The sequence below is a fragment of the Cherax quadricarinatus genome, chromosome 76, assembly GCF_038502225.1.
Source record: "Cherax quadricarinatus isolate ZL_2023a chromosome 76, ASM3850222v1, whole genome shotgun sequence".
NCBI classification, from domain to species: domain Eukaryota; kingdom Metazoa; phylum Arthropoda; class Malacostraca; order Decapoda; family Parastacidae; genus Cherax; species Cherax quadricarinatus.
The window spans coordinates 18,185,441-18,212,188 of record NC_091367.1 but is presented as its reverse complement, the minus strand read 5'-3'; the positions used below and the strand labels follow the sequence as shown (position 1 = coordinate 18,212,188).

The window sequence follows — 26,748 nt, the reverse complement described above, 5'->3', positions numbered from 1 at the left end:
CATTGCTCTACAATCAGTATTTATTTATTTATTATTTATTTATTTATTTATTTAATCTGAACATGATACAGAGAAGTACAAGGAATATAATTTTTAAAGTGCAACATGCCAAAGCCCCCTTGTATGCAGAGCATTATGGGCAGGCTTAATTAACTTAAGATTAACTAAGCAATGATATATTCAGTGGTACAAAAATTATTGTAAAACAGATAATTTAGTACAAATGAGTATTACAAAGACAGGTCATGTGGTCATTTACTGTGTTGCTGTGTAATCAGTATAATGGAGTATTATGTTAGGTAATGAAGTTAAATAGTAACAAAGTTTGATTGGGTCACAGGTTGACATTTATGAGATACAATAATGAGATACATATATGAGATACAATTTATGAGATACAAGTATTCAGTATTAGTTGTGGGTGAGTAAGTGATTTTTGAGAAGAGACTTGAATTTATAAACAGACAGTATTTCTTTTATATTCACAGGTAATGAATGCCAGATTTTAGGGCCTTTTATGTGCATTGAGTTTTTGCATAGTGTGAGATGGACACGAGGAACATCAAAGAGTGATCTGTGCCTTGTATTATGGTCATGTGTTCTGTTGAGGTTGGCAAGGAGATGTTTGAGGGGAGGGTTAATATCAGATTTAAGTGTTCTATGTATGTAATAGGTGCAGTAATAAGTATGGATGTTTTGTATGGTGAGTAGGTTTAGTGTATTGAATATTGGTGGAGTGTGCTGTCTGTAGTGGGAATTTGTTATCATTCTGACTGCAGCCTTTTGTTGGGTGATTAGTGGTCTGAGATGGTTTATTGTTGTTGAGCCCCATGTACAAATTCCATAGGTGAGATAGGGGTAAATAAGTGAGTGATATAGGGCCAGGAGGGCTGGCTGTGGAACATAGTACCGTATCTTCGTTAGTATGCCTACTGTCTTGGAATTTTTTTTGGAAATTTGTTGTATATGTGTTTGAAATTTGAGTCTATTATCAAGGTGGATTCCTAAGAATTTTCCCTCTGTGAGTTTTGTGATAGGTGATCCGTTTATCATTATGTTAAGAGACACATCTGCAGCACTGTTACCAAAGTGAATGAAGTAGGTTTTGTCAATGTTTAGAGTAAGTTTGTTGGTCCTCATCCAGGTTGATATTTTCTGTAATTCGGTATTTACAGTATTGGCTAGCATGACTGGGCTCAGGTGAGAGTAGACGTATGTAGTGTCATCTGCAAATAGTGTGGGTTTGAGTAGTTGCGATGCATTTGGTAGGTCATTTATGTATATGAGAAAGAGAAGAGGGCCTAGGACACTTCCCTGTGGGACACCAACTGTAATTGGCTGTGCGGAAGAGTTTGCCCCATTTTTGTACACATGTTGGCTTCTGTTGCTGAGGTAAGACTTGAGGTAGTTGAGGGAGTGCCCTCTTATACCATAGTGCGACAATTTTACGTAGAGCAAGTCATGGTCATCTGTATCAAAAGCTTTACGTAAGTCAATGAAGATCCCCAGTGGGACTTCTTTTTTCTCTATTGCAGTTTATATATGTTCTAGCATGTGTATAATAGCATCATTAATATTTTTATTAGGCCTGAATCCAAATTGACAGGGGTTGAGTATGTTGTGGGAGATGAGGTAGGAATAGATACGCTTATGAATTAATTTTTCGAAGATTTTAGAGAGAGGGTGTAAGTTGGATATTGGCCTATAGTTATTCAAGTCTGTTTGGTCTCCTCCTTTATGGCTATACATCACCAATATCTCCTCACATGAACCATAATTTTGATACCCGGGTTTGGTCAATAAATGCCTGACACATGCTCTGTATAATTATATAGAGAATATTTTTTAATTTGAATATATCAATTAAAGTAATAATTACTATATTAACCAAGGAGTGAAATAAGGTGTTGGATCCCATTATGATGTATCACAAAATAACAAAAAAAAGCACAATACCATGACTGGAATAATACACAAATAACCCAAATAGTGTGACTTTGTAAATGGTCCAAGTCGGACCGAAACGTGCGGGTTATTTGTGTACTGATGTATCACACTATGATGTGGAAGTAAACTGGAAGTTAGTTCTTACCCCCTCCCCACATTTTTTTCCATTTTTCCCAAAATTTGAACTTTCTGTCCTATGGTATATCTGAGGGTCTATGACAAACGCCCTCAGGGTCTATCATGCCACCTCCAATTCTTTGGACCAAGTTTTCCCCAATTGTTTATGTGAAATTCTATTTTTTTTTTCAAAATTTTGGGCTCTCTATGGGTTTGAGGTTTCATTCCCTTCCCCCTCGAGATCCATTTCCTCAGATCAAGTTTTCCATAATTTGCAAAATTGAATTTTATATTTAGTTTTTTTCAGAGTCAAGTAAATGAACTTTGGAGTTTGATGTCTTTAGAGTTTCAGACTTTAATGAACAAATTTAGACCTTAACTGATATATACATAAGGTTTAGTATACACTACAGCTCTCAGTTCCCAGAGATAAGCACCTGTCCCCTTTATAAGGTATAACTCTATATTTTTAGAGTTAAATTACATAGTATTTAGCTGCTGAACTGTTATGTTATTTTTCTGGCTCTTCGGTCTCATAGTTAAATTGTGTTACAGCTCCTGGGCCCAGCATTCAGAGGTGTGCACCATCAGACAAATGGGTAAAACAATACACTAAAAATATTTTTTACAATTTTTATTCAAGAAATACAACATAAATGATAAAACATTAAAAAAAATATAATTTTATACATCAGCAACAATAATTATTAAAAAAAAAACAGACACAAGCCTACATCAACCAGTGGCATCCTAGTTCACATTATTATTATTATAATCAAGGGGGAAGCACTAAACCCATAGGATTATACAGTGCTTGGGGGAGGGATGGAAGGTATTCAGGTTTAACTCAGGGAACTGGAGCACAGATCCAGTTCCCTAGATCAAGAGCCCCTCACCAGCATCAAGGAACCTTCCTTGAGGGGGTCCTAGTTCACAATTCTTCATTTTGGGGAAGGGATGTCAGGGTGTCTACAACCCAATGATCCTCTCCTTTTAACTGATGCTGTACATACATCTTTTATATTAGTGATAATCAAAACATTGTTATAGCGAGTATGGGCTAATTAAGGCCTGAAATGAGACAGGATCCCGTTAGTCCTAATAACTTTAACTTTACAGAGTACATTTTAGCCTTCAGACACACTTGCTTGTTGATATAATCTCCAGTCTATGATTTCAATAGCTCCAGATCGCCTTTCCTGCTATTGTTATACAATGGATGATCATGAGGATACTTTTTAGAAATTCAGATGTGATGATAATGGTTCTCTCTTTAACTCGGTATTGTAGACAGCCTGTACTGTCTGCACAGACAGCCCATGCTGTCTGCCAGCTTAGTATTATTATTATTAAAGATTAGCCGGTATTCTCCCGGCCCGGGCCTTTTCCAAGTGGTGGCCCGGCTTTGGCTCCCTCTTTAGGGAGTGTCTGAGACCTAAGTCTTCCATGGGAGGAGGCACAAGTACCTCCTCATCTTTGGGACCAACTGTCCCCAGGCCTAGCCACAAGCTAGGCCTCTCTGGTCTGCCATCCCCGCCTCAAGGGGGCTAATGGGAATGACAGTCTTATGAGCTAAAGGCTCGGGCTCAGGCACCTACCCTATCCTAGAAGGGTTAGGCATGGTGTCGATCGTCTGCCAGCTTAGATCATATTTCGCGCTATGCTGGTGCTGCCACCTAGGCCTTCCCACTCCCATTATAGTATGCAATTCTTGACGTTTTAGTGAATATGTAAGAATCTGTATCTGTATATAACAATTTTTATCAAAAATAATAAAATTTCTTTTTGGCAGTTTCTAGAATTTGAAAGCGTAGATAAAGAGGTCGATTAATCATTAATTTTAGTTTAGTAAATCAGCAAGTCTTGGCCCAAATTCGCAATATTTTGCAAAAATAAATCTTTCGCAACCCTAGATTATTATTATAATCAAGGGGGAAGCGCTAAACCCGGAGGATTATACAGCGCCTGGGGGGGGGATGTGGAAGGCATTCAGGCTTAATTCGGGGAACTGGAGCACAGATCCAATTCCCTAAATCAAGAGCCCCTCACCAACATCAAGGAACCTTCCTTGAGGGGACGCAACCCTAGAAAATTCCTGCCCATTATTTATACATCTTGCGGTTCGCCATAATTCGTAATATTAAGTAGTGATTTTTACCATAGATAGCGTTATTAGTTAACCTGGATGGGGCACTGTGTGGCAGTTTTCTATTCAATATTAGTTCTGTTGAACAATTCTAAAAACTTGACTCTCCTTATATCAGTAAATATCATGTTGATATTTAGACACATGTGCAACTCTTGGGTATCTTTATTGAGGAAACGTTTCGCCACACACTGGCTTCATCAGTCCATACAAAGGAGAATCTTGAAGAACAGGAGGAGAATGAGGTAATCAGTCCCTCAACCTTGAGTCGATGTGGTCAGTCCATCATCTACAAACATGTCAGACACTGCAACTTCTTAGGATCTTAATACTTGGGAATTCTTCGCTTGCCTAATTCTTGGGCACGACCTACTTCAACATTGAACAAATGTGACACCACCTATGACTGCTGCACCTCTCCTGCCATACGGTTTATAAGCTCCTTCTCAGCACGTATGCCGTATTCTATTCAAGATTGATGGACTGACCACATCAACTCAAGGTTGAGGAACTGATTACCACATTCTCCTGTTCTTCAAGATTCTCCTTTGTATGGACTGATGAAGCCACTGTGTGGCGAAACGTTTCCTCAATAAAGATACCCAGAAGTTGCACATGTGTCTAATTTATCAACATGTCGGTTCTCTGAACCATTCGTCTACTATAAATATCATGTAACTTTTCTACCTCTAACCTGATGTATATTAATAACCGAAGAACATCCAGATTCACTAAATAATGTTTCTGTGGTAGAGGCATAGCAACTAATTTGGTGTTAGTTTTGGGTAACAACTGAGTCAGGGTGACCACCGAGGCTGGGTGGCCACCAAGGCTGGGTGGCCACCAAGGCTGGGTGGCCACCAAGGCTGGGTGGCCACCAAGGCTGGGTGGCCACCTAGGCTGGGTGGCCACCAAGGCTGGGTGGCCACCAAGGCTGGGTGGCCACCAAGGCTGGGTGGCCACCGAGGCTGGGTGGCCACCAAGGCTGGGTGATCACCTAGGCTGGGTGACCACCAAGGCTGGATGACCAAGGCTGGGTGGCCACCAAGGCTGGATGGCCACCAAGGCTGGGTGACCATCAAGGCTGGGTGACCATCAAGGCTGGGTGACAACTGTTGAGAAATGGCATTACCAGTTAAGTTTAAAGAGTTTGTACTTAACTTAGAAAGACAGCTCATCGCCGGCACAGCCGCCCCTGCAGACGAGGTCTTGAGAAGCTGTCGAAGTCATCTCTCAACGGGCTGTAAATGAGTTATAATTTGTAAGATTATAAATTACTCCTATGGGGTGTTATGTCAGCATATTTCATTCACTGATGTCTGACAAACTTACTTGTGTGGACTCAAAAGTCTGCACCTAACTGCCGACTATAGGTTGATTACAAACTCCTTGCGACTCAAGAACTGCGCAGTCCCCCGTACTACAAGAAATTCGTAACCTACCTTGCTCTTGTAGCGTGAGCTATGGTGTTCTTCACACCTTCGACAGGTATCGGTGACTTGATAGAAGCTGAAGTGTCCTTGGATGTCCACGTCTTCCATAGTCTAGGAAAACGCACACTGGTACACTATGTTCCACAAGATTTCTTTATTGCTCACAATCTTATCAGTAAAGAAGCTGATCACACTTCTCTGTAAGTGTTTATTGTGTTTTGTGAGACACTTTGTTCACACTAACGCACAGATCGTTCTTTGTTGGTTATCCTGGCGTCAGTGTCACTCTCAGTAGAGTCAAAAGTAATCTGAAGACGCCACAGCACCCCACACTGTTACTGCCCCTTGCACAAAGGAAAAGCTGACATAGTACTTTTGCTTCCTTGCCACTTCTTCCATGAGGCAAAGCAGAATGTTTGATTCTTGCTGTCTTAAGCATAGACAACAATGTCCACTATCTTTACTATGGTAATAAAGTGGGAGCAGGATTTTCCTTAATTGTCCTGCTAAAGTAAGAGATGTACTGTCTCTTAATAAAATACACTCTGCAACACTGGACCGCACGGAGCGTCGAGCCACGTCACATACTGGTACTGCATCTGGGGTCAATTACTCGCTGTAGCAGTAAACAAGATATTTGCCCCTTCTGAGAGGGCTGGGCCCCTCAGGGCTGAAAGGGGCTGATACCCCCCTCCTGGAGAAATTTTCTCCACAACAACCGAGGCTGGGTGACCATCGAGGCTGGGTGACCACCAAGGCTAGGTGACCATCGAGGCTGGGTGACCATCGAGGCTGGGTGACCACCAAGGCTGGGTAACCACCAAGGCTGGTTGACCACCGAGGCTGGTTGACCACCTAGGCTGGGTGACCACCTAGGCTGGGTGACCACCTAGGCTGGGTGACCACCGAGGCTGGGTGACCACCAAGGCTGGGTGACCACCAAGGCTGGGTGACCACCAAGGCTGGGTGACCACCAAGGCTGGGTGACCACCGAGGCTGGGTGACCACCGAGGCTGGGTGACCACCGAGGCTGGGTGACCACCGAGGCTGGGTGACCACCAAGGCTGGGTGACCACCAAGGCTGGGTGACCACCAAGGCTGGGTGACCACCGAGGCTGGGTGACCACCGAGGCTGGGTGACCACTCAGGCAGGGTGACCACTGACGTAGGGTGACCACTGCAGCACGGTGACTACAGAGGCAGGGTGACCACTGAGGCAGGGTGACCACTGAGGCAGGGTGACACCACCGAGGCAGGGTGACGACCGAGACAGGGTGGCCACCGAATAAGGGTCACCACTATGGTAAGGTGACCACTAAGGCTGGCTGACCACCGAGGCAAGGTGGCCACTGAGGTAGGGTGTTTACCGAGGCAGGGTGACCACTTGGGCAGGGTGGCCACTGGGGCAGGGTGATCACCGTGGCTTGGTGGCCACTCTGGTAAGGTGACCACTAAGGCAAGATGACCACTGAGGCAGGGTGAGCACTGAGGCTGGGTGACCACTGAGGAAGGGTGACCACTGGGGAAGGGTGACCACTGGGGCAGGGGGACCACTAAGGCAGGGTGACTACTGATGCAGGGTGAGCACTGATGCAGGGTGATCACTGACACGGGGAGAGCACTGATGCAGGGTGACCACTGAGGCAGGGTGACCATTGAGACAGGTTGTTGCGAACCCAGGAAGAAACAAAGGGAGGTGGTTGGCTGACTACTCGGATGCTGCTGTGGTTGTTACCAGCCGGCAGTACCCTGTGTGACGTCAGCACACCCTATGCAGGGGGCTGCTCAGCCAGCCTTAGTCAAGGTAGTGTAGTGTGAAGACACGGTGGAGGTAGTGTCTGTCGTGTGAAGACACGGTGGAGGTAGTGTCTGTCGTGTGAAGACACGGTGGAGGTAGTGTCTGTCGTGTGAAGACACGGTGGAGGTATTGTCTGTCGTGTGAAGACACGGTGGAGGTAGTGTCTGTCGTGTGAAGACACGGTGGAGGTATTGTCTGTCGTGTGAAGACACGGTGGAGGTAGTGTCTGTCGTGTGAAGACACGGTGGAGGTATTGTCTGTCGTGTGAAGACACGGTGGAGGTAGTGTCTGTCGTGTGAAGACACGGTGGAGGTAGTGTCTGTCGTGTGAAGACACGGTGGAGGTAGTGTCTGTCGTGTGAAGACACGGTGGAGGTATTGTCTGTCGTGTGAAGACACGGTGGAGGTATTGTCTGTCGTGTGAAGACACGGTGGAGGTAGTGTCTGTCGTGTGAAGACACGGTGGAGGTAGTGTCTGTCGTGTGAAGACACGGTGGAGGTAGCGTCTGTCGTGTGAAGACACGGTGGAGGTAGTGTCTGTCGTGTGAAGACACGGTGGAGGTAGTGTCTGTCGTGTGAAGACACGGTGGAGGTAGTGTCTGTCGTGTGAAGACACGGTCGAGGTAGTGTCTGTCGTGTGAAGACACGGTGGAGGTATTGTCTGTCGTGTGAAGACACGGTGGAGGTATTGTCTGTCGTGTGAAGACACGGTGGAGGTAGTGTCTGTCGTGTGAAGACACGGTGGAGGTAGTGTCTGTCGTGTGAAGACACGGTGGAGGTAGTGTCTGTCGTGTGAAGACACGGTGGAGGTAGTGTCTGTCGTGTGAAGACACGGTGGAGGTAGTGTCTGTCGTGTGAAGACACGGTCGAGGTAGTGTCTGTCGTGTGAAGACACGGTCGAGGTAGTGTCTGTCGTGTGAAGACACGGTGGAGGTAGTGTCTGTCGTGTGAAGACACGGTAGAGGTAGTGTCTGTCGTGTGAAGACACGGTCGAGGTAGTGTCTGTCGTGTGAAGACACGGTCGAGGCAGTGTCTCGTGTGAAGACACGGTCGAGGCAGTGTCTGTCGTGTGAAGACACGGTCGAGGTAGTGTCGTGTGAAGACACGGTCTAGGTAGTGTCTGTCGTGTGAAGACACGGTCGAGGCAGTGTCTGTCGTGTGAAGACACGGTCGAGGTAGTGTCGTGTGAAGACACGGTCTAGGTAGTGTCTGTCGTGTGAAGACACGGTCGAGGCAGTGTTTGTCGTGTGAAGACACGGTCGAGGTAGTGTCGTGTGAAGACACGGTCGAGGCAGTGTCTGTCGTGTGAAGACACGGTCTAGGTAGTGTCGCGTGAAGACACGGTCGAGGTAGTGTCGTGTGAAGACACGGTCTAGGTAGTGTCGCGTGAAGACACGGTCGAGGTAGTGTCGTGTGAAGACACGGTCGAGGTAGTGTCTGTCGTGTGAAGACACGGTCGAGGTAGTGTTATTAACGGTGTCGTGTGTGAGAGTTTGTGTCGGTAACACAGGTGAAGGGTATAACACAAATCATATGCCATTAACAAGGTGTCATGTAACCCTGTACAAAAGGTAGTGTCTTGTGACACAGGAGTATCATGACACAGAAAAGGGTGTCGTTTGACAGAGAGGAGGAGTGTTGAGATATGTGTTACAAGCTAAGTCAAAGAAATTTGTTATGGGTATAAATTACCCATAGGGGGTATTATGTCAGAATGTCTCATAAACTGAGACTCGAGTTGCAGGCTCGATGGCCTACAACTCACTGGGGTAAATGGTAATCTGTTAAGCGTTCAGAATACTTAACTACGGAATCAATAATCGTCACACACTAAATAGACTTACCTGGGTTTGTGTAATGGACCCTTAGTCCCAGGTATCGTTGCCTTGATTGAAGAGTAGTGTTCTTTGAAGAATGTCGCACTACACTGTTGGATTGCAACACTCGTTGTTACACTGTTCATCGAGATTTGTTTATTCACAATCTTATCACTAAAAAAGCTGATCACACTTGTATGCAAGTGTTTATTGTGTTTTGTGAGACACTTTTATTCACACTAACGTGAGGATCAGTGTTCTTTGTTGGTTATCCTGGTGTCAATGCGAGTCCCAGCAGGATCAAAAGTAATCTGACATCACAGCGTCTCGTGACTCCTCGCTTGTCTCCAGCATAAAGGAAAAGCTGACCTAGTACATTTCGCTTCCTTGCCAAACTTCCACCATGAAGCAAAGCAGAATGCTTGATTCTTGCTGACTTAAGCATAGACAACAATGTACACTATCTTTACCATGATAATAAAGCAGGAGCAGGATTTTCCTTAATTGTCCTGCTAAGGTAAGAGATGGACTGTCTTTTATTAAACTACTTGCAACATCGGTCTCTTGCAAGGAGCTTGCTTGACCATGTCACGTGCTCATACTGCATCTGGGATGAATTACTTGATGTGGCAGTAAACAAGATGTTTGCCCCCTATGAGAGGGCTGGGCCCCTCAGGGCTGAAAGGGGTTGAAGGGGGCTGATACCCCCCTCCTGGAGAAAATTTCTCAACAAGGAGCATCGTAACGTGTCTTGTGACACGGAGTAGTAGGTGTGTCATGACACTTAAGGAAATGTAGTGTCGAGTGACACGTGGTATTGGTATTGTGATGTGATAATAATGCCAAAGAATATACTCTTATTTTATTATGTTTCTGTGTTTTATATTAAAGAATAATTTTACTAGTAAAGATTAAAAAGTAGTGTATGTGTTTTTGTGCTCCCGGACTATATTCATATTGCAGTTTTGGTAATGGACTAATTTCTTAAATTACTACAGGCCGAATGGTTTTGATTCCCCTAGACAGCTTGATTACCAGATTTGTAATACAGGGTGACCACTGAGGCAGGGTGACCACCGAGACATGGTGACCTCTGAGGCAGGGCGACCATTGAGACAGGGTAACCACCAAAGCAGGGTGGCCACCAGGGCAGGGAGACCACTGAAGCAGTGTTTACAGAGGCAGGGTGACCATTGACGTAGGGTAACCACTGTGGCAGGGTGACCACCGAGGCATGGTAACCTGTGAGGCAAGGTGACCATTAAAGATGGGTCACTAATGAGGCAGGGTGACCACCGAGGGAGGGTGAGCACTGACGCAGGATGATCACTTAGGCAGGGTGAGCACTGAGGCAGGGTGACATTCAAAAGTAGAAACAAAAACCTCTTTACACTTACTGTAAAATGTTCCTACTGATGACGCGATAAACATTCTGAGACAGAGGCTCACTGAAAACCACGACCTCCCTTTACCTCTTCTAGATTTTATCAGTCTAGTGGATCTTTGTATTAATTTCAACTTCTTCAAGTATCAGGACAACTGTTACATACAGTGCTTTGGGATGGCAATGGGCAGCCCGCTCAGTGCTGTGCTTGTCAGCCTCTTCATGGAAAACCTAGAGACAGAGAAATTCAGCACCCTCATTCCCAACACCGTTACCTGGCTAAGATTCGTTGATGATATATTGGTTTTCTATCCGAGACGTCTCAATATCCTGGCTCTTCTCAACAAGATAAACGCAGCTGATCCATGAATAAAGTTTACACTTGAACTCGAAAACGATGGCAAACTTCCTTTGCTCGACGTTCTCCTGTGCAGATCTCCCGACAGTGACAAACTTCTCTTCAAAGTGTATAGAAAACCTACCAACAAGGACGATCTTGTACACTTTTATTCACACCAAGACACCCGCACTAAAAGAGGAGTCCTCATTGGCTTCTTGAGAGCTCTTCGCATCTCCAGCCCTTTGTTTTCTTGAAGAAGAATGTATTTACATAACATAAGCCTTTACACGTCTTCAGTTCCCATCTTTCTTCATCCGAGATTGCAGACTCGAGGCACAAGCTATCCTCAACAAACCACCCATGGAAAAGCTCTCTAAGCAGTTCATAGTGCTCCCATGTGGTGATGTTGCCACAAATACTCGCCGGACACATCTGTCAGACCTCACTACGAAATGCAGCCCCACACCTCTAACTTCTACAGCAGGCATCTACACCATCCCCTGTGGATTCTGTCCCAAGAAATATGTAGGCGAGACAGGCAGAGATCTTGTGGTCCGCCTGAACGAGCATCGAAATGCCTGTAGCAGAGACGATTTAAGGTACCCCTGTGTCCTCCAAAGAGACTCTACGGGGCATTTGATGAACTGGAATGAGGCACAACTCGTTCTCACCGAACCAGACCTCAGACGCCGACAGTGCCTAGAAGCCTCACTAATCGCCATCACCGACACAATAGACCGTAACACTGAAAACCACAAAATTTCAAAAACATTAGCATACATGATACTTAAGCACCACCAACCCAACAACACAGGAGTCACATGTTCTCATCGTCTACCCTTCCTCATCCCAACATGGCATTCTTCAGGTCACCATGCGTCACTCACACCTCACTCTCCCCCTATATATAATGTCTTTCTACCTCTGTATGTTAGAAGCGATCAAAGTCCCAGGACCGAAATGTTTTCTAATAAATATGTCATAGTGTTTGCTTAAGTGTCTTTCTAAACCAACTTGTCGGTATTTATTACCAAGGTTTATACCACCATAAATCTTAACCAGGTATACTCAGTGATTTCATATGCTTACACTTTCAAATGATGTCAATGTATGTCAAAGGCCCTAAAATCTGGAACACCCTTCCTGAGAACTCTAGAACTGCAGACACATTCATCACCTTCAAAACTACCATTAGAAAACATCTTATCTCCCTAATACACTCCGTCAACTAACTACACGAATACCACCTGTGGTTCACACTTACACTCACTCACCCATTTGACCATCAACAGAAATATTAATCTCAACCTTAAAATAATGAATCCTGTGATACTCCACTACTGAAACTATGTACTGTGCCAAAACAAAAGCATTCACATTGCTAAACTCACAAACTAGTATTTAGTCACTTAGCCATAATACCAACTTACCTCATAATTTGTAATATTTTAAAATTAAGATTTAAACTAAGTCTGCCCGAAATGCCTAGCCATGCTAGGTGTTCTAGTGGTACACTTTGTAATCATTATTTTACTACATGTAAACCACACAATAACCAAATTCTGTAAACTCAGCATTGCAATCCTTATAGAGAATAAACTTTGAATTTGAATATTCTGTAATTTCTTGTTTTATACTGTGATACTGATAATCCATGTTTCAAAATATTTTGTAGAAATAGGCTCATTAATTAATGTAAAAATATATGAATACATCATTTATTGAACATCAAATGTTTAATGATTGTTTGGTCCCTCGTCTTATCACCTACTTTGACGAAGATCTCTCGGCGCCTTTCAGGTAATGAAGCCATGTAATTTGAATCCATTTGTAGTTTCCTCGTCAGGTCGTCCGACTCTTCCATGGATGGTTTAGTAATTCCATGTATGGTTTAGTAATAGCCCAAATATACTCGATTGGGTTCATGACACAACCCTTATTGGGTCCTGAAAGTCGACAATCCTCTGTTCTTGAAACCACTGGTGCACAACCCTGGCAGGACAGGACAGTTTTCGTGAATAAAGACGATTCTTTTTTGGAATGGGTGAGCATTGGCCCAAACAGAGGTAAGCATGACCTCTAGTATTTCTGATACATACTGTTAAGCACTGAACCTTCATTCATTCTCGGCCAACTCTTCCACCCCATGAAGGTGAATCCATCCCCAAATGTTGCAGGTTAAGTGGCCACTAATTGCCTTTTCGTAGATGTCACTGCCTTGTATGTTTGGAAAAGTAAATGACATGTTATTAGATTGAAGGATTGAATGAGTACACTTGTGAAACATGTGCAGATCTGTGATTAAATGTCTGCACCTTTTACATCTCTCTTAATGTATTTTATCATGGGAAGACGAGCGAAAGTTTATCATAATTCTATACAAGACCACCCCAAAATTTCTAATTATTGTTCAGGTGAAGACAAGCCTCGCAGTGTCAGTCGTTCCTTTCCGGCTGGTGTTCAGTGGTGTGTTCCAGCAACATGAAGATGATTTCTGACAGTCCTTGGAGTCACATTCAAATTCAATTCATTCTTTGTTCTTATTTTAGTGAATGAATGCGCTTCTGGAGCTTCCTCTATATATTCGTCATGTTCTGCTAATGTTTTCTTGGAAGCTCTTGATCTGGGATGATTATGAAGGTTATCCGAATAAACTTACTTATCTTTCTCCTCCCATCTGGTTAACCATGTATACACGGTGTGCCTTGATAAGCCTAGATAGCGAGCGATGTCTGTAGGAGAGAGAGGCCACTCTACCTCATCCCGATAATACCACCATGCTGGGCAGTCTTGGCTTGTCTGCGATCCATAATATAGATGTGGCAGGTGTGTTTACTACACTGTATTAATAGGTAATCGCCTGGGTCTGACATCACTCCTATATTGTTATTCAAGTGTACTTTACAGTGAGTTTAATTATCTTTCACACTCCATGGTAGGTTAGCACTTGTAATAGTGTTATGCTATTCCCAATTGCTTCATGCCAAAGATTATTTAAGCAACTAAGAGATGTAATAACTTTTTAGTACTAAATGCTTTACAAAACAACCGTAAATGGGTTCGCTAGCGAATAGTTGTTCAGAAGATTTGAGTGTACATTCGTCTCTGAATCTGATTACACACGTTATACCTCTTCAAGGGGGGCTCCTTGGCGTGGTGAAGAGGCTCTTGGTCTGAGGAATTAGACCTGTCGGTCTACTTCCTCAGACCGAACCTAATTACCCCCCAATCCCCCGTTCCCTATCCCATCCTCCCCTTTTTCCTTTCCTCCTCCTCCTCCCCACCCCTCCCTTTTGCCCTTCCTTTTTTTTTTTTTTTTTCCACAGGCACGCTAGTTCCTAGGTAGGGGAAAGGGTACAGGGGTCCATCCCATTCCGTTGAGGTTCTTGGCAGTGGCGTAGTTTGCCGTGGAATCTGGATTGCCTGGGGATGTCCTGATCCCTCTCCGGTATCCCGGAGGGTGGCTTTAGGTGTCTTCGGGCGATGGGTGTATCTTTGGAAGCCACCTTTCGGATTCCAGGGGTGGTGGCAGAAGGAGGTATGCTTTGTGGCGGATTTCCGGCCGCCCTCTCTTTTGTCCACCGAGGTAGCTTGGCAGATGTGAGGTTGCTATCCCGGATTGCCGGTTTACTGGCATGATGGGTAGGGTATGGCACGGGTTCCATGCTGCATCTGCGCTACTTGTGGTGCTGAGGTCCTCTTGGGCATGGAGGGAGATTTCTGGCCCTTTCATTCCTCCTAGGAACTATCCCTCCCCGGTCCCCCCTTTTTTTATTCTTTTTTTTATTTTTATTTTCTTTTCTTCTTTCTTTTTTTTTCTTAAAAACAAAAAGAAAGAAGTAACCTAACCATGGCAGCCCTAGTCCATGAACCTGCTACCCCTGGGCCCCTTCTTGATACCGCACCCCGTTCTGACCCCGCCTCGTCTTTGGACCACTCTTCGGACACTCCTCAAGCCTCTGTACCTCTTGCCGGTGCTGTTTCCTCACCCGCTTCAGGTACTGAGGCCTCGACTGACTCCTTCGATTTATCTGACCTTCACTCTCCTCTGACAATGCTTCCAGCCTCTCCCTCTACAGTGTGGCAATTTTCGAATCGCCGGCCCGTTCCACGTCGGACCAACTCTGGTCCCACGCCTAAACGACAACGACAGTTACCTGCTGATGATACTTCTCCACCTTCTCGTTCTTCTCAGAAAAGATCGACACGTCCTTCACTACCTTTCCACGCTCAGTTTCAGACTGCACAATGGACTAAATTCTTCACTTTACGACCGACTTCCTCTACTGCCTATCTTTCTGACCACAGTATTGGCAAGGCACTCCTACGCCATGTTGGTAAAGATATTTCTTTTCATGCTCTTAAGAGCGGTACGCACATCGTCACCGTACAGAATGCTACCCAGGCTCATGAGCTTTCTCGTCTTTCCCATATCGATACTGTTCCTGTAACTATTGAAAAGCATCATTCCCTCAATTCTTGTAGTGGTACCATCATTCTGCCCCATACCATAGTTCAACAAAATTTCCAGACATGTGGCACTGACATTCTTGAACAGCTGGAACTCCAAGATCTCCCAATCCTCAAGGCAGACACTTACGTTCTTCCTGCCCGCGGGCGGAGACGATACCCTAGCAATGTGGCTCGTTCAACTTTTGACAGCCGTGAACTCCCATATAGCCCATCTAAGGCTATAATTTATTGTATTCTTCAGATCCTTTTCCTGATGGGACCTTTAATGAAAGTGCCCTTCTTCTATGCACTGATATTCCGTACCATCAGCTATTTGTTCATACTTCGCTGCATTACACAGCAGCCCGTATCCACTTGCATAGGTGGTATACGCTCTGTTCTTTATATCTCTCTCCTTCTCGGGCATTATCTATTCCGGATATTGCCTTTCTTGTTTCGTCATTACCACCACCGATTCTGTTACTTGGTGATTTTAATGTCCACCATTTCCTCTGGGGGGGGGGTCTCACTATGATTCCCGTGGCATTCAGTTAGAGGCTTTTCTTGCCACCCACCCCTTCCATGTTTTAAATACAGGTACTCACACCCATTTTGATCCTCGGACTCACACTCTCTCTTGCATCGATCTCTCAGTCTGCTCTTCCTCCACCGCATTAGACTTCACTTGGTCTGTTCTTCCGGACTTACATGACAGCGATCATTTCCCAATCATTCTTACTTCCCCTTCATATTCACCACCTCTTCGCATCCCACGCTGGCAATTTGATCAGGCAAATTGGAACCTTTACTCACACCTAACTGTTTTTAGAGAGGTTCCTTCTTCGTCCTCCATCGATGAGCTTTTACACCTCTTCTCGCCCTCCGTTTTAACCGCAGCTTCTCATTCTATACCCCAAACTTCGGGCAGGCATCCTCAGAAATGCGTGCCTTCGTGGTCTCCTGCTTGTGCTCGTGCAGTACGTTTGAAACGCGCTGCATGGGGCAGGTACCAGTACAAAAGAACCACAGAGAGACTTCTTGAATTTAAGCAGAAGCGTGCGATCACTCGCCGTGTCATCCGTGACGCTAAACACACTTGCTGGCGAGATTATGTCTCCACCATCACCTCTGCTTCCTCTATGAGTGCAGTCTGGAAAAAAGTACGAAAACTGAGTGGTAAATATTCTCCTGACCCGGCTCCTGTTCTGCGGGTTGCCGGTGTTGATATAGCAAAACGACTAGATGTTGCCAATGAAATTGGCAATCATCTGGTCCATATTTCTCAGGGAGCCCATCTATGCCCCTCATTTCTTTCCTCAAAGTCTGCCAGAGAGTTAGCACCCTTGGACTTTTCTCTTCTCAGAGAAGAACAGTATAATGTGCCTTTTACACTTCAAGAACTGGAGGCAACACTCTCAGCTTGCCGATCATCGGCAGCTGGGCCCGACGACATTCATATTCGTATGCTACAACATTTACATCAGTCAGCCCTTGCAGTCCTGTTACGCCTTTACAATCTTATTTGGTCACAAGGAGTTCTTCCACAGCTGTGGAAATCCGCCATTGTTCTCCCTTTCCGCAAACCAGGCACTACGGGACATGAAACCTTCCACTATCGTCCCATTGCTCTTACCAGTGCAGTTTGCAAAGTGATGGAACGCCTAGTAAATAGACGTTTAGTGTGGTATTTAGAGACACACAACAGTCTCTCCACTCGTCAATATGGCTTTCGTAAGGGACGTTCTACCATAGACCCCTTACTACGCTTGGATACGTATGTTCGTAATGCCTTTGCGAATAACCACTCAGTTATTGCCATATTTTTTGACCTTGAGAAGGCATATGACACAACTTGGAGGTATAATATTTTAGCCCAAGCCCACTCCTTAGGCCTTCGAGGCAATCTACCATCCTTCCTTAAGAACTTTTTAACTGACAGGCATTTCCGTGTTCGGGTTAATAATGTGCTCTCCCCGGACTTTATCCAAGCTGAAGGTGTCTTCCAGGGATGTGTTCTGAGCACAACACTTTTTCTCCTTGCTATTAATGATTTGGCCTCTAGTCTTCCATCAAATATTTGGTCATCACTCTATGTTGATGATTTCACTATTGCCTGTGCAGGTGCTGACTGTCACCTTATTACAGTGTCTCTTCAGCATGCAGTCGACCGTGTTTTCAATTGGGCCACCACAAGTTTACCTGGAGTTTACCTGGAGAGAGTTCCGGGGGTCAACGCCCCCGCGGCCCGGTCTGTGACCAGGCCTCCTGGGTTTAAATTTTCCAGAACTAAAACCCACCAAATTGCTTTCACTAGACGCTCTGTCATCTCCGATCATCCTTTGTACCTCTATGGCTCCCGTATCCCTGAACGAGATACAGTCAAGTTTCTGGGCCTCCTCTTTGATCGTAGGTTATCCTGGAAACCTCACATTACCTCTCTGAAGGCAACTTGCCACAGCCGGCAGAACCTCCTTAAAACCCTTGCTCATCATTCATGGGGAGTTGATCGTCGAACCCTCCTTCGCCTACATTCCACCCTTATCTTATCGAAACATGATTATGGTGACCAGATCTATTCAGCGGCATCTCCTGCTACTCTCTCTAGCCTTAACCCCATTCATCACCAAGGATTACGTTTATGCCTTGGTGCTTTTCGCTCTTCCCCTGTCGAGAGCCTCTATGCAGAAGCGAACGTTCCATCCTTATCCGATCGCCGTGATGCCCGTTGCCTTCGCTACTATGTACGCTCTCATGATCTCCGCAATCCTTCCATTTATAGAATGGTCACTGATATTAGTAGACATTCTTTATTTGTTCGCCGCCCCTGTTTTCTCCATCCCTTCTCTCTTCGCCTTCATTCGCTCTTGTCTTCTCTTCAATTACCACCTTTCTATGTACATGTAGCATTTCACTTTTCCCTACCCCCCTGGGAAGTTCCAGCTGTTCGAGTCTGTTCTTTCTCTCTCCCTTGCTCGAAAGCCCAACTGTCTACGGTCGCTTCCCGCTCTCATTTTCTTGACCATTTTCACTCTCATTCTCATGCCATTGCTGTGTACACAGATGGCTCTAAGTCTTCTGACGGTGTAGGATTCGCAGCAGTTTTTCCGGACAGCGTCGTACAAGGGCATTTACTGTCTTCGGCTAGTATTTTTACTACTGAATTGTATGCCATCCTTACAGCACTTATCCGTATTGCATCTATGCCTGTGTCATCATTTGTGGTTGTCTCAGACTCCCTTAGTGCTTTACAGGCTATACAGAAATTTGATACACCTCACCCCTTAGTCCTCCGTATCCAACTTTGGCTATGCCGCATCTTTACCAAGCATAAAGATAGTTTTTTGTTGGGTCCCTGGTCATGTTGACGTACAGGGCAATGAACAGGCAGACACTGCTGCACGGTCAGCAGTACATGACCTACCAGTTTCATGTAGAGGTATTCCATTTACAGACTATTTTGCTGCAATATCTTCCCAACTTCACACCCGTTGGCAACAACGTTGGTCTACTATGCTCGGCAACAAACTTCAATCTATTAAACCGAGTATAGGTTACTGGCCGTCTTCTTATCACCAGTGTCGAGGTTGGGAGACTACTCTCTCCCGTCTTCGCATTGGCCATACTCGTCTTACTCATGGATATCTCATGGAGAGGCGCCCTGCTCCTCTCTGTGAGAATTGCCAAGTTCCATTGTCAGTCAGCCACATTCTGTTGGACTGCCCACTTTATCAACGAGCACGCAGAATTTACCTTCGTCGTCGTCTTCGCTCTGCTGCTCTCTCTTTACCTTCCCTTCTCGCTGATGGACCCACCTTTCATCCAGACTCTCTCATTGACTTTTTGACAACAACTGACTTACTTCACAAATTCTGATACCTTCAGCCCTTTCTACTTCAATCTCTTGCTACCCCCTACCCTCGTACTATCCCCTGCCCCGCTGTTTTCTGTAACCTACTGATCATCCCTCCTCCCTTCTGCCATCCAATACCCTCGCTTCCTTCCCTACCCTGCAGCGCTGTATAGCCCTTGTGGCTTAGCGCTTCTTTTTGATTATAATAATAATACACACGTTATACAATTATGTCTATGAAACTACAGCGTCGACGGAGTTTGTAAACCTAAGTGATTGCTCAAAACCAGGAAAATAATCATGCTACAATACAGCCATGAATATATAAACCACTTAGGATATACGAGAACGCAAATTTGCTTGTAAAAAGATACTTAGAACATACTGCCAAATAATTTTATCAATCGGTCACCATCGGAGCTACGACCTGGATAAATTTATTCATGGTAGCTGACTTTATTCCTCTGTTTATGAATGATTCTTAGATTTCATTGAAGAGTTCCACACATTTTCTCTGCACTTTTTCAGCTGCACTTGTTAGCTTTTTGTTCACTATTTACTGAGGTTCCCAGTGTGTTCTGCTTGCCACGGCTTAGTATGTTTTTCTCCTTATGCTCCTAATTATCGAGAAGTGGTTAGCCCCCAAGGACCTGGAATTTTTATGGTTCCCTGGCCATGTTGGTGTCCAGGGAATGGGCAGATAAGAATGCTTGGGGGTAATAGGGGTCCTACAGGCAAAAAACAAGACGTATTGAGATTGATCCTTCTTCAATAGCATTTGTCATTTTGAGATGATCTCAGTCAACTGAAGATCAGGAGTACATCTCCCATACAGATTCCTGTTTGCAGATGCTCGTGTGTGCGGGTAATTGTACTGTGAGACACATTTTTACTGTTCACTCACAGCTAAGGCCTTTTATTCATTTGTCGTCGATTTTGTAATTTCTGTGGTACCTGCGGCAGGAATCTCAAAAACTTTGTTATATTTGAACATTAACAATTTAATGTTAATTTTAACTGTTGTTTGTTATTTTCATTGGTGAGATAATATTTGTGTGTTGTGTGTTTTATTCAGGAAAGTATTTTTATAACTTAATTTTTCTTATTTGTGTTGTATTTTTTTTTTTATTTTTTTTTGCCAAAAGCTCTGAAAGATTTACGTGATTTATATGCTCCTAAGGTTTCAAATCTACCTACTTATCCATGTACCGTAATTCTTTCTCTTCAGTTATATTCCCAAATCCACACTGGCAGCAGTAATCATATGTGCTGTGATTCATCTCATTGATTACGAGATCTTGGCTCCTCTCTGGAGGGGTAAGAAGAACGACCTGGTACCTCTTATAGTCACCTTCTTGGCCTGCCTCTTGTGGGGACTCGAGTGGGGGATTCTGTTGGGCATCGGTGTCAATCTCTCAATGCTTCTGTATTCCGTTGCTACACCCACCGTCATCGTGACAGTTGTCCCACCCAGTGTAAGTTCCCTTCTTGTAACTAGTCATTCTGCTGGATTTTGGAAGATAAGTCACTGGATGTTAGAAAGAGCGATCTGCCAGAAAGTAACTATTTAATGTCGATTTTTTTTTTGAGGTAGAGGAAAGCGAGTTACCATAATTATATTGTCTCAGAATTCTAATATATATATATATATATATATATATATATATATATATATATATATATATATATATATATATATATATATATATATATATATATATATTATATATATATTGAAAGATGCATTACTTATATTAAACTTCTGAGCGTTTGGTTAAAATGTTAATAATTCAACAAAGAAAAAACAGAACATCAAATGACTGTAAAGTAGTTTACTTCATCATAAAAACAACACAGAATAAATGTGCTTCTGGGTTTATTTACTTTATTTAACGACATTGTTCAGATGCGTTTTTATGTTTTAGTAATGGTTTAACTCTTTTGTACAAATTACTCATTAGCTTAACATATTTATAAATCTGTAATGACCAAAAAGCAATGTATATCAACCTGTAATTATACACTATAATACCTGAATTATAGTCATGGTAAATGTAATAAGTGTTTGCTTTTGAGTCTTTTATTCAGTAGTCATAAAATATCTTTTTATTCACTCCAACTTTCTCTTGTTTACCTCAGAAGCATTGTAGATGATATGTTCTGACTACTGTACTCTTTATGGCTTCTGGTGTTCCAGCACCTCCCACATCTCTGAATGATGGTAGAGGATATGTTCTGGTCACTGTACTTCTCATGGATTCTGATGTTCCAGCACCTCGCACTTACTCATCTTTCTCTCTCAGAATGATAATAGAGGATATGTTCTGGTTACTGTACTTCTCATGGCTTCTGGTGTTCCAGCACTTCGTACTTACTCATCTTTCTCAGAATGATAGTAGAGGATATGTCCTGATTACTACACTTTTCATGGTTTCTGGTGTTCCAGCACCTCGCACTTACTCATCTTTCTCAGAATGATAGTAGAGGATATGTTCTGGTTTCTGTACTTCTCTTGGCTTCTGGTGTTCCAGCACCTCGTACTTACTCATCTTTCTCAGAATGATAGTAGAGGATATGTTCTGATTACTGCTCTTCTCATGGCTTCTGGTGTTCCAGCACCTCGCACTTACTCATCTTTCTCTCTCAGAATGATAGTAGAGGATATGTGCTGGTTACTGTATTTCTCGTGGTTTCTGGTGTTCCAACACCTCCACACCTCAGAATGATGGTAGAGGATATGTTCTGGATGCTGTACTTCTCATGGTATCTGTTGTTCCAGCACCTCGCACTTATCTTTCTCAGAATGATAATAGAGGATATGTTCTGATTACTACACTTCTCATGATTTATGGTGCTCCAGCACCTCGCACTTACTAATCTTTCTCTCTCAGAGTGATAGTAGAGGATATGTTCTGGTTACTCCTTGCCACGGTCTCAGTTTCCCCAGCACTTCCCACATCCGTGGTGCCGTCAGAAAGGCTGGGCTCCGGCAGGCTGCTGGCTCTCTTCCTGTTGTTATTGACTGTTTCTGCATTGATACTGTTGACTACACATCAGTTAAGGTACGTCTAACATCTTCTGTCTTATTTAAATTTAAATATATATATTAATTATTTGTCATACTGTGAAGAGCAAGTGTTATTTTATGTAATTATATTAGAGATTATACAGGTCACTGTCAAATTGTAGATTATTACAATATTTTGAATAACACTGCTGAAATTATTAATGCTTGAACATATTATATATTCCCGTATTTGAGAAAAAAAAATAATTTATACTGATAAGTACTGGAGAGGCATCTATTGTCTCCGTTTGAACATCAGTTATAAGAAATGCTAATGGAAAGCAATTACTAATCCCTTTCTGATACTTTGAATTTATATTAATTAACTTATATTTAATAAGCAGTTTTATTTTACTGACAATGGACAATAAATACAAAATATTTTGGTAACATTTTATACTGGCATTTTGATAATTAGGGCATAAAGGGGATGATAGAGGAGTTCCAGCTGCGTGGGCAGAGCCTTGTGTTCTTGGGCATGAAGCCAAGAATCATCCAGATCGTTCAAGCTCTTCACAAAGACATCAGGATTTGCTCCAGCTTTGATGTTCTGCCTGAGGCTCTGGCAGGTATGTGATGTTCTATCTGAGGCTCTGGCAGGTATGTGATGATGTTTTGCCTGAGGCTCTGGCAGGTCTGTGATGTTCTGTGTGAGGCTCTGGCAGGTATGTGATGATGTTTTGCCTGAGGCTCTGGCAGGTATGTGATGTTCTATCTGAGGCTCTGGCAGGTATGTGATGATGTTTTGCCTGAGGTCTGGCAGGTCTGTGATGTTCTGCCTGAGGTCTGCCAGGTCTGTGATCATCAGTGAGGTTCATATCAGTGTAGAGATCACACCATTACATGCACCATATTTTGCTTTAGGACTTAACTCACTAAAATGAGAAAAATACTTAATTTCATATCCCAAGTGACTCAAGAAATCGTAATGACACGATTGCAAACAAACCATACCCCCGGCCGGGATTGAACCCGCGGTCATAGTCTCAAAACTCCAGCCCTGGAGTTTTGAGACTCTATGACCGCGGGTTCAATCCCGGCCGGGGGTATGGTTTGTTTGCAATCGTGTCATTACGATTTCTTGAGTCATGTTGACGGCAGTGAAGGGATTTGAGCTAGAGTTCGTCACGGCCACGCTAGCTGGAGATTCGTCTGTAAAAACTTGCATTTGTGGTCACAGTGGTGCCTGTGCTAACCTTCCTATGGTGTAGAAATATACCTAGTTGGATGAATCTTATTGTGGCTAGCTGGTCTAGTGGCTAACGCGACGGGCTGGAGTTTTGAGACTCTATGACGGCGGGTTCAATCCCGGCCGGGGGTATGGTTCATATCCCAAGTGGCTGAACAGTCTCTCAAACATTAATATAGACTATGATAAAACGCTCAAGTATGGGAGAGAGGGACATAGAAGTTAACATTAACAAAAGGCTTTTACCCGAGGATCATAGAATGTTAAGAATATCCAGTGAGACAATGGCCAATATTAAGTTTCCTTTAGATACACAAATGGTAAAACACTAAGAGAGTCGTTCGTAATACAAGAACTAAGCAGCGGTGGTGTGGAATTCTTACATAAACAGTACACAATTCTAACACGTAGATGAGTAAGGTACATGTACAACAGCTAGGTACTTTTATTGTCAAAAACAATATCTATTAATGTGGCACATGAGTCTTACTCAGGATACGCTGAAGTATAAGGTCAGGGGTGTGAGGGAGAAGTGAAACAGTGATCACAGTATGTGCCAACATGATGTGGGTAGCGGGTGGGGTCAGGTTCAGGGTAATCGTCAACACTGTGTGATGGGTCTTGCCAGTATCTGTTGGTTCATGCAATTGTTCTTCCTTGAATAACCCAAGTAGTGTAACTTATTTCCGTTGTGGTCCTCTCACTCCTGCTCAATGATGCTAGCCACAACAGCCTGATTAATTCTAGCTAGGTGAACAGGTAGAGCAGTTGTAAGTTTCCCTTACGTCTGGCTTCACCTGGGAATCGAACCCGGATTCATTATGTTAACACGGTCGCTCCACACAACAAGAATTATAAAAATATGAATTTTGATGACAGGCTAAAACTCCAAAAATACGCATTTTGGCTAATACCAGGTAGAATACTAAAACAAAATCTTCACACAGTGGTGGAACAGACGGAATTAGTGTTACTAGCAATGAAAATTAAAAAATACATATATACATTGAAAACTAATCCACGAGCTTAGCTATTACTCACGAAATCGTAATGACACGATTGCAGACAAACCATGCCACAGGATGGGGGGGGGGGTGGAACCCTCGTCGGTCTGGAGTTTTATGAGTGATCGCGGGTTCTAACCCCGCCCGTGGTATGGTTTGTCTGCAGTCGTGTCATTACGATTTCGTGAGTAATAGCTGAGCACATTAAGATACACAACAAGTTTAAGAGGGCAGTCTATAAAGCATTATTTTCAATGCGCAGCAAATGCAGCTCTTTTGGGCACAATATACATATGTTCCTATTATAAGGAATACACTAAACACTGTGGAGAAGGAATAAGCTTTCTTTTTTAAATGTAATGTTATTCTTTATTATCAAATATTAGTCTTTTTATATAAATTCTGTGTACAGAGCTCAGTTTTATGTAAATTCAGTGTACAGAGCTCAATTTTGTATAAATTCAGTGTACAGAGCTCAATTTTGTATTCAAAGAAGTGTTTCTGGATCAATATTACTTAAAAATACATCTGAACTACTGTACCATATTGTTTGGCAACCATAATAATCTGTTAATTAATGAGCTCTTGTCTCAGATGGTGAGGCCGAGACGGGGATGGAATCTGTCGAATGTGCTAGCCGACACAAAGGAGAAAATATACTTATTCCTGCCATCACATCCACGCCTTCACCTGACACCAGTGATGCAGCCAACCCGCTGCTGACCCCCACAACTTTCCACGACCAGAAGTAGTGCTACTTTACTACTGTTTTGGCCGGAAATAGTAGCTCTTCAGAGAAAGTCAGAGAAAACTCTGAAACAGATCAACTAGTCTGTCTAAAATCTCTTATTGCTGGAAGCCAATGGGTATGTACCTACACGGTAGGTACATACATGGAAGATACATACACGTGTTGGGGTCCCAAGTCCAAGGGACATTCAGTTTAAAAACATCGCAGAGAAGGTGATCCTAGCTGTGAGCACTTGTGACTGCTGAGAGACCAAGTCCAGAGAATTTCATCGACTCACTATGCGCTAATGAGTAGTTAAGTACGAGGGACATAAAAACATTTAGATATATTCATCCCACTGCAATACTCAATCAAACTCGATTCCAGAATTGATCAAGATATCAGGTGGGACGTGTTTCAGCAGCATCAGAGTTAATCATACTGAAGCTGAAAACTGTTATATCAAAGACTCCAGTGACGTTCTAGCAATAAGTCTTGTGTCCTCATAACAGAATATTGTGTTCTCATAACAGCATCTTGTGTTCTCATAATGTTATGTTAAAGCAAAATATATCTTTGTGATGTAATAATAAAGACTGGCGCATACTGTACTTACAACATATAGTTTAAGACTTCCTGGCACTACATATGAGCAGACAGGCCAGCAGACCTGTGACGTCTAATTCAGTGAGGGTTATATATCAATTTTTACACCTATCGTTAACAGTCTGGTTCACGCTACCTGCATGAACACCTCGTCATGGAAACAGATTGGCTTACTTAAAGAATAGTGATACTCATTTATATTCAGTAATTAGAGAATGTTTCTTCTGGTCGGCTTCAAAATAATGATAATGTACTCTATTCACCATGGGAAACTGAAGATTAATTTTTCCCTCCTAAGCCACGCGTGTCGTAAGAGGCGACTAAAATGTCGGGAGCAAGGGGATAGTAACCCCTTTTCCTTCATAAATTACTAAATGTAAAATGAAAACTTTTTTTTCGGGTCATATTGCCTCGGTGGGAGACTGTCCAAAATAATGATAATGCCCCATAATTTCCGACTGAGTAGATAAATTTTTGTCTGAAATTGTTAGAAATATGGAATCTTTCGATTCTCAACAATTACATGGAAATGCCTTTTCAGACTGGCTTCAAACTTTCATTGCTGATAAATTTATTAGAATAAAGCTTGGAGCTCATTTTTAGCTGTGTAAACTTCAATTTGCCCATTTTATTTGTTGAAATGAAATGACCACCCCAACCACTACCTGGGGTCGAGAGAACAATATAGTGTCATACCTGGAGTATACGTGGAAGGTGTTTCGGGGGTCAACGCCCCCGCGGCCAGGTCTGAGACCAAGCCTCGTGGTGGATCAAGGTCTGATCAACCAGGATGTTACTGCTAGCTGCAGGCAAACTGAGGTATGAATCACAGACCGGTTGGTCAGGTACTGACTATAGAGACCTGTCCA

The 26,748-nt window shown here is 43.4% G+C and overlaps 1 protein-coding gene across 1 annotated transcript in view; it reads left to right on the top strand.

Moving 5' to 3' along the window:
• LOC128686099 (sodium-independent sulfate anion transporter) overlaps positions 1-26,477 on the top strand; it is a 175,275-nt gene extending 148,798 nt beyond the window's left edge. The window contains exons 9-12 of the mRNA XM_070101339.1: positions 20,512-20,758; positions 22,175-22,345; positions 22,769-22,919; positions 25,138-26,477. Of these exons, the coding sequence (XP_069957440.1) occupies positions 20,512-20,758; positions 22,175-22,345; positions 22,769-22,919; positions 25,138-25,295 (727 nt within the window). The 3' untranslated portion in view covers positions 25,296-26,477. The remainder of the gene's footprint in view (positions 1-20,511; positions 20,759-22,174; positions 22,346-22,768; positions 22,920-25,137) is intronic.
• The last annotated feature ends 271 nt before the right edge of the window (positions 26,478-26,748 follow it).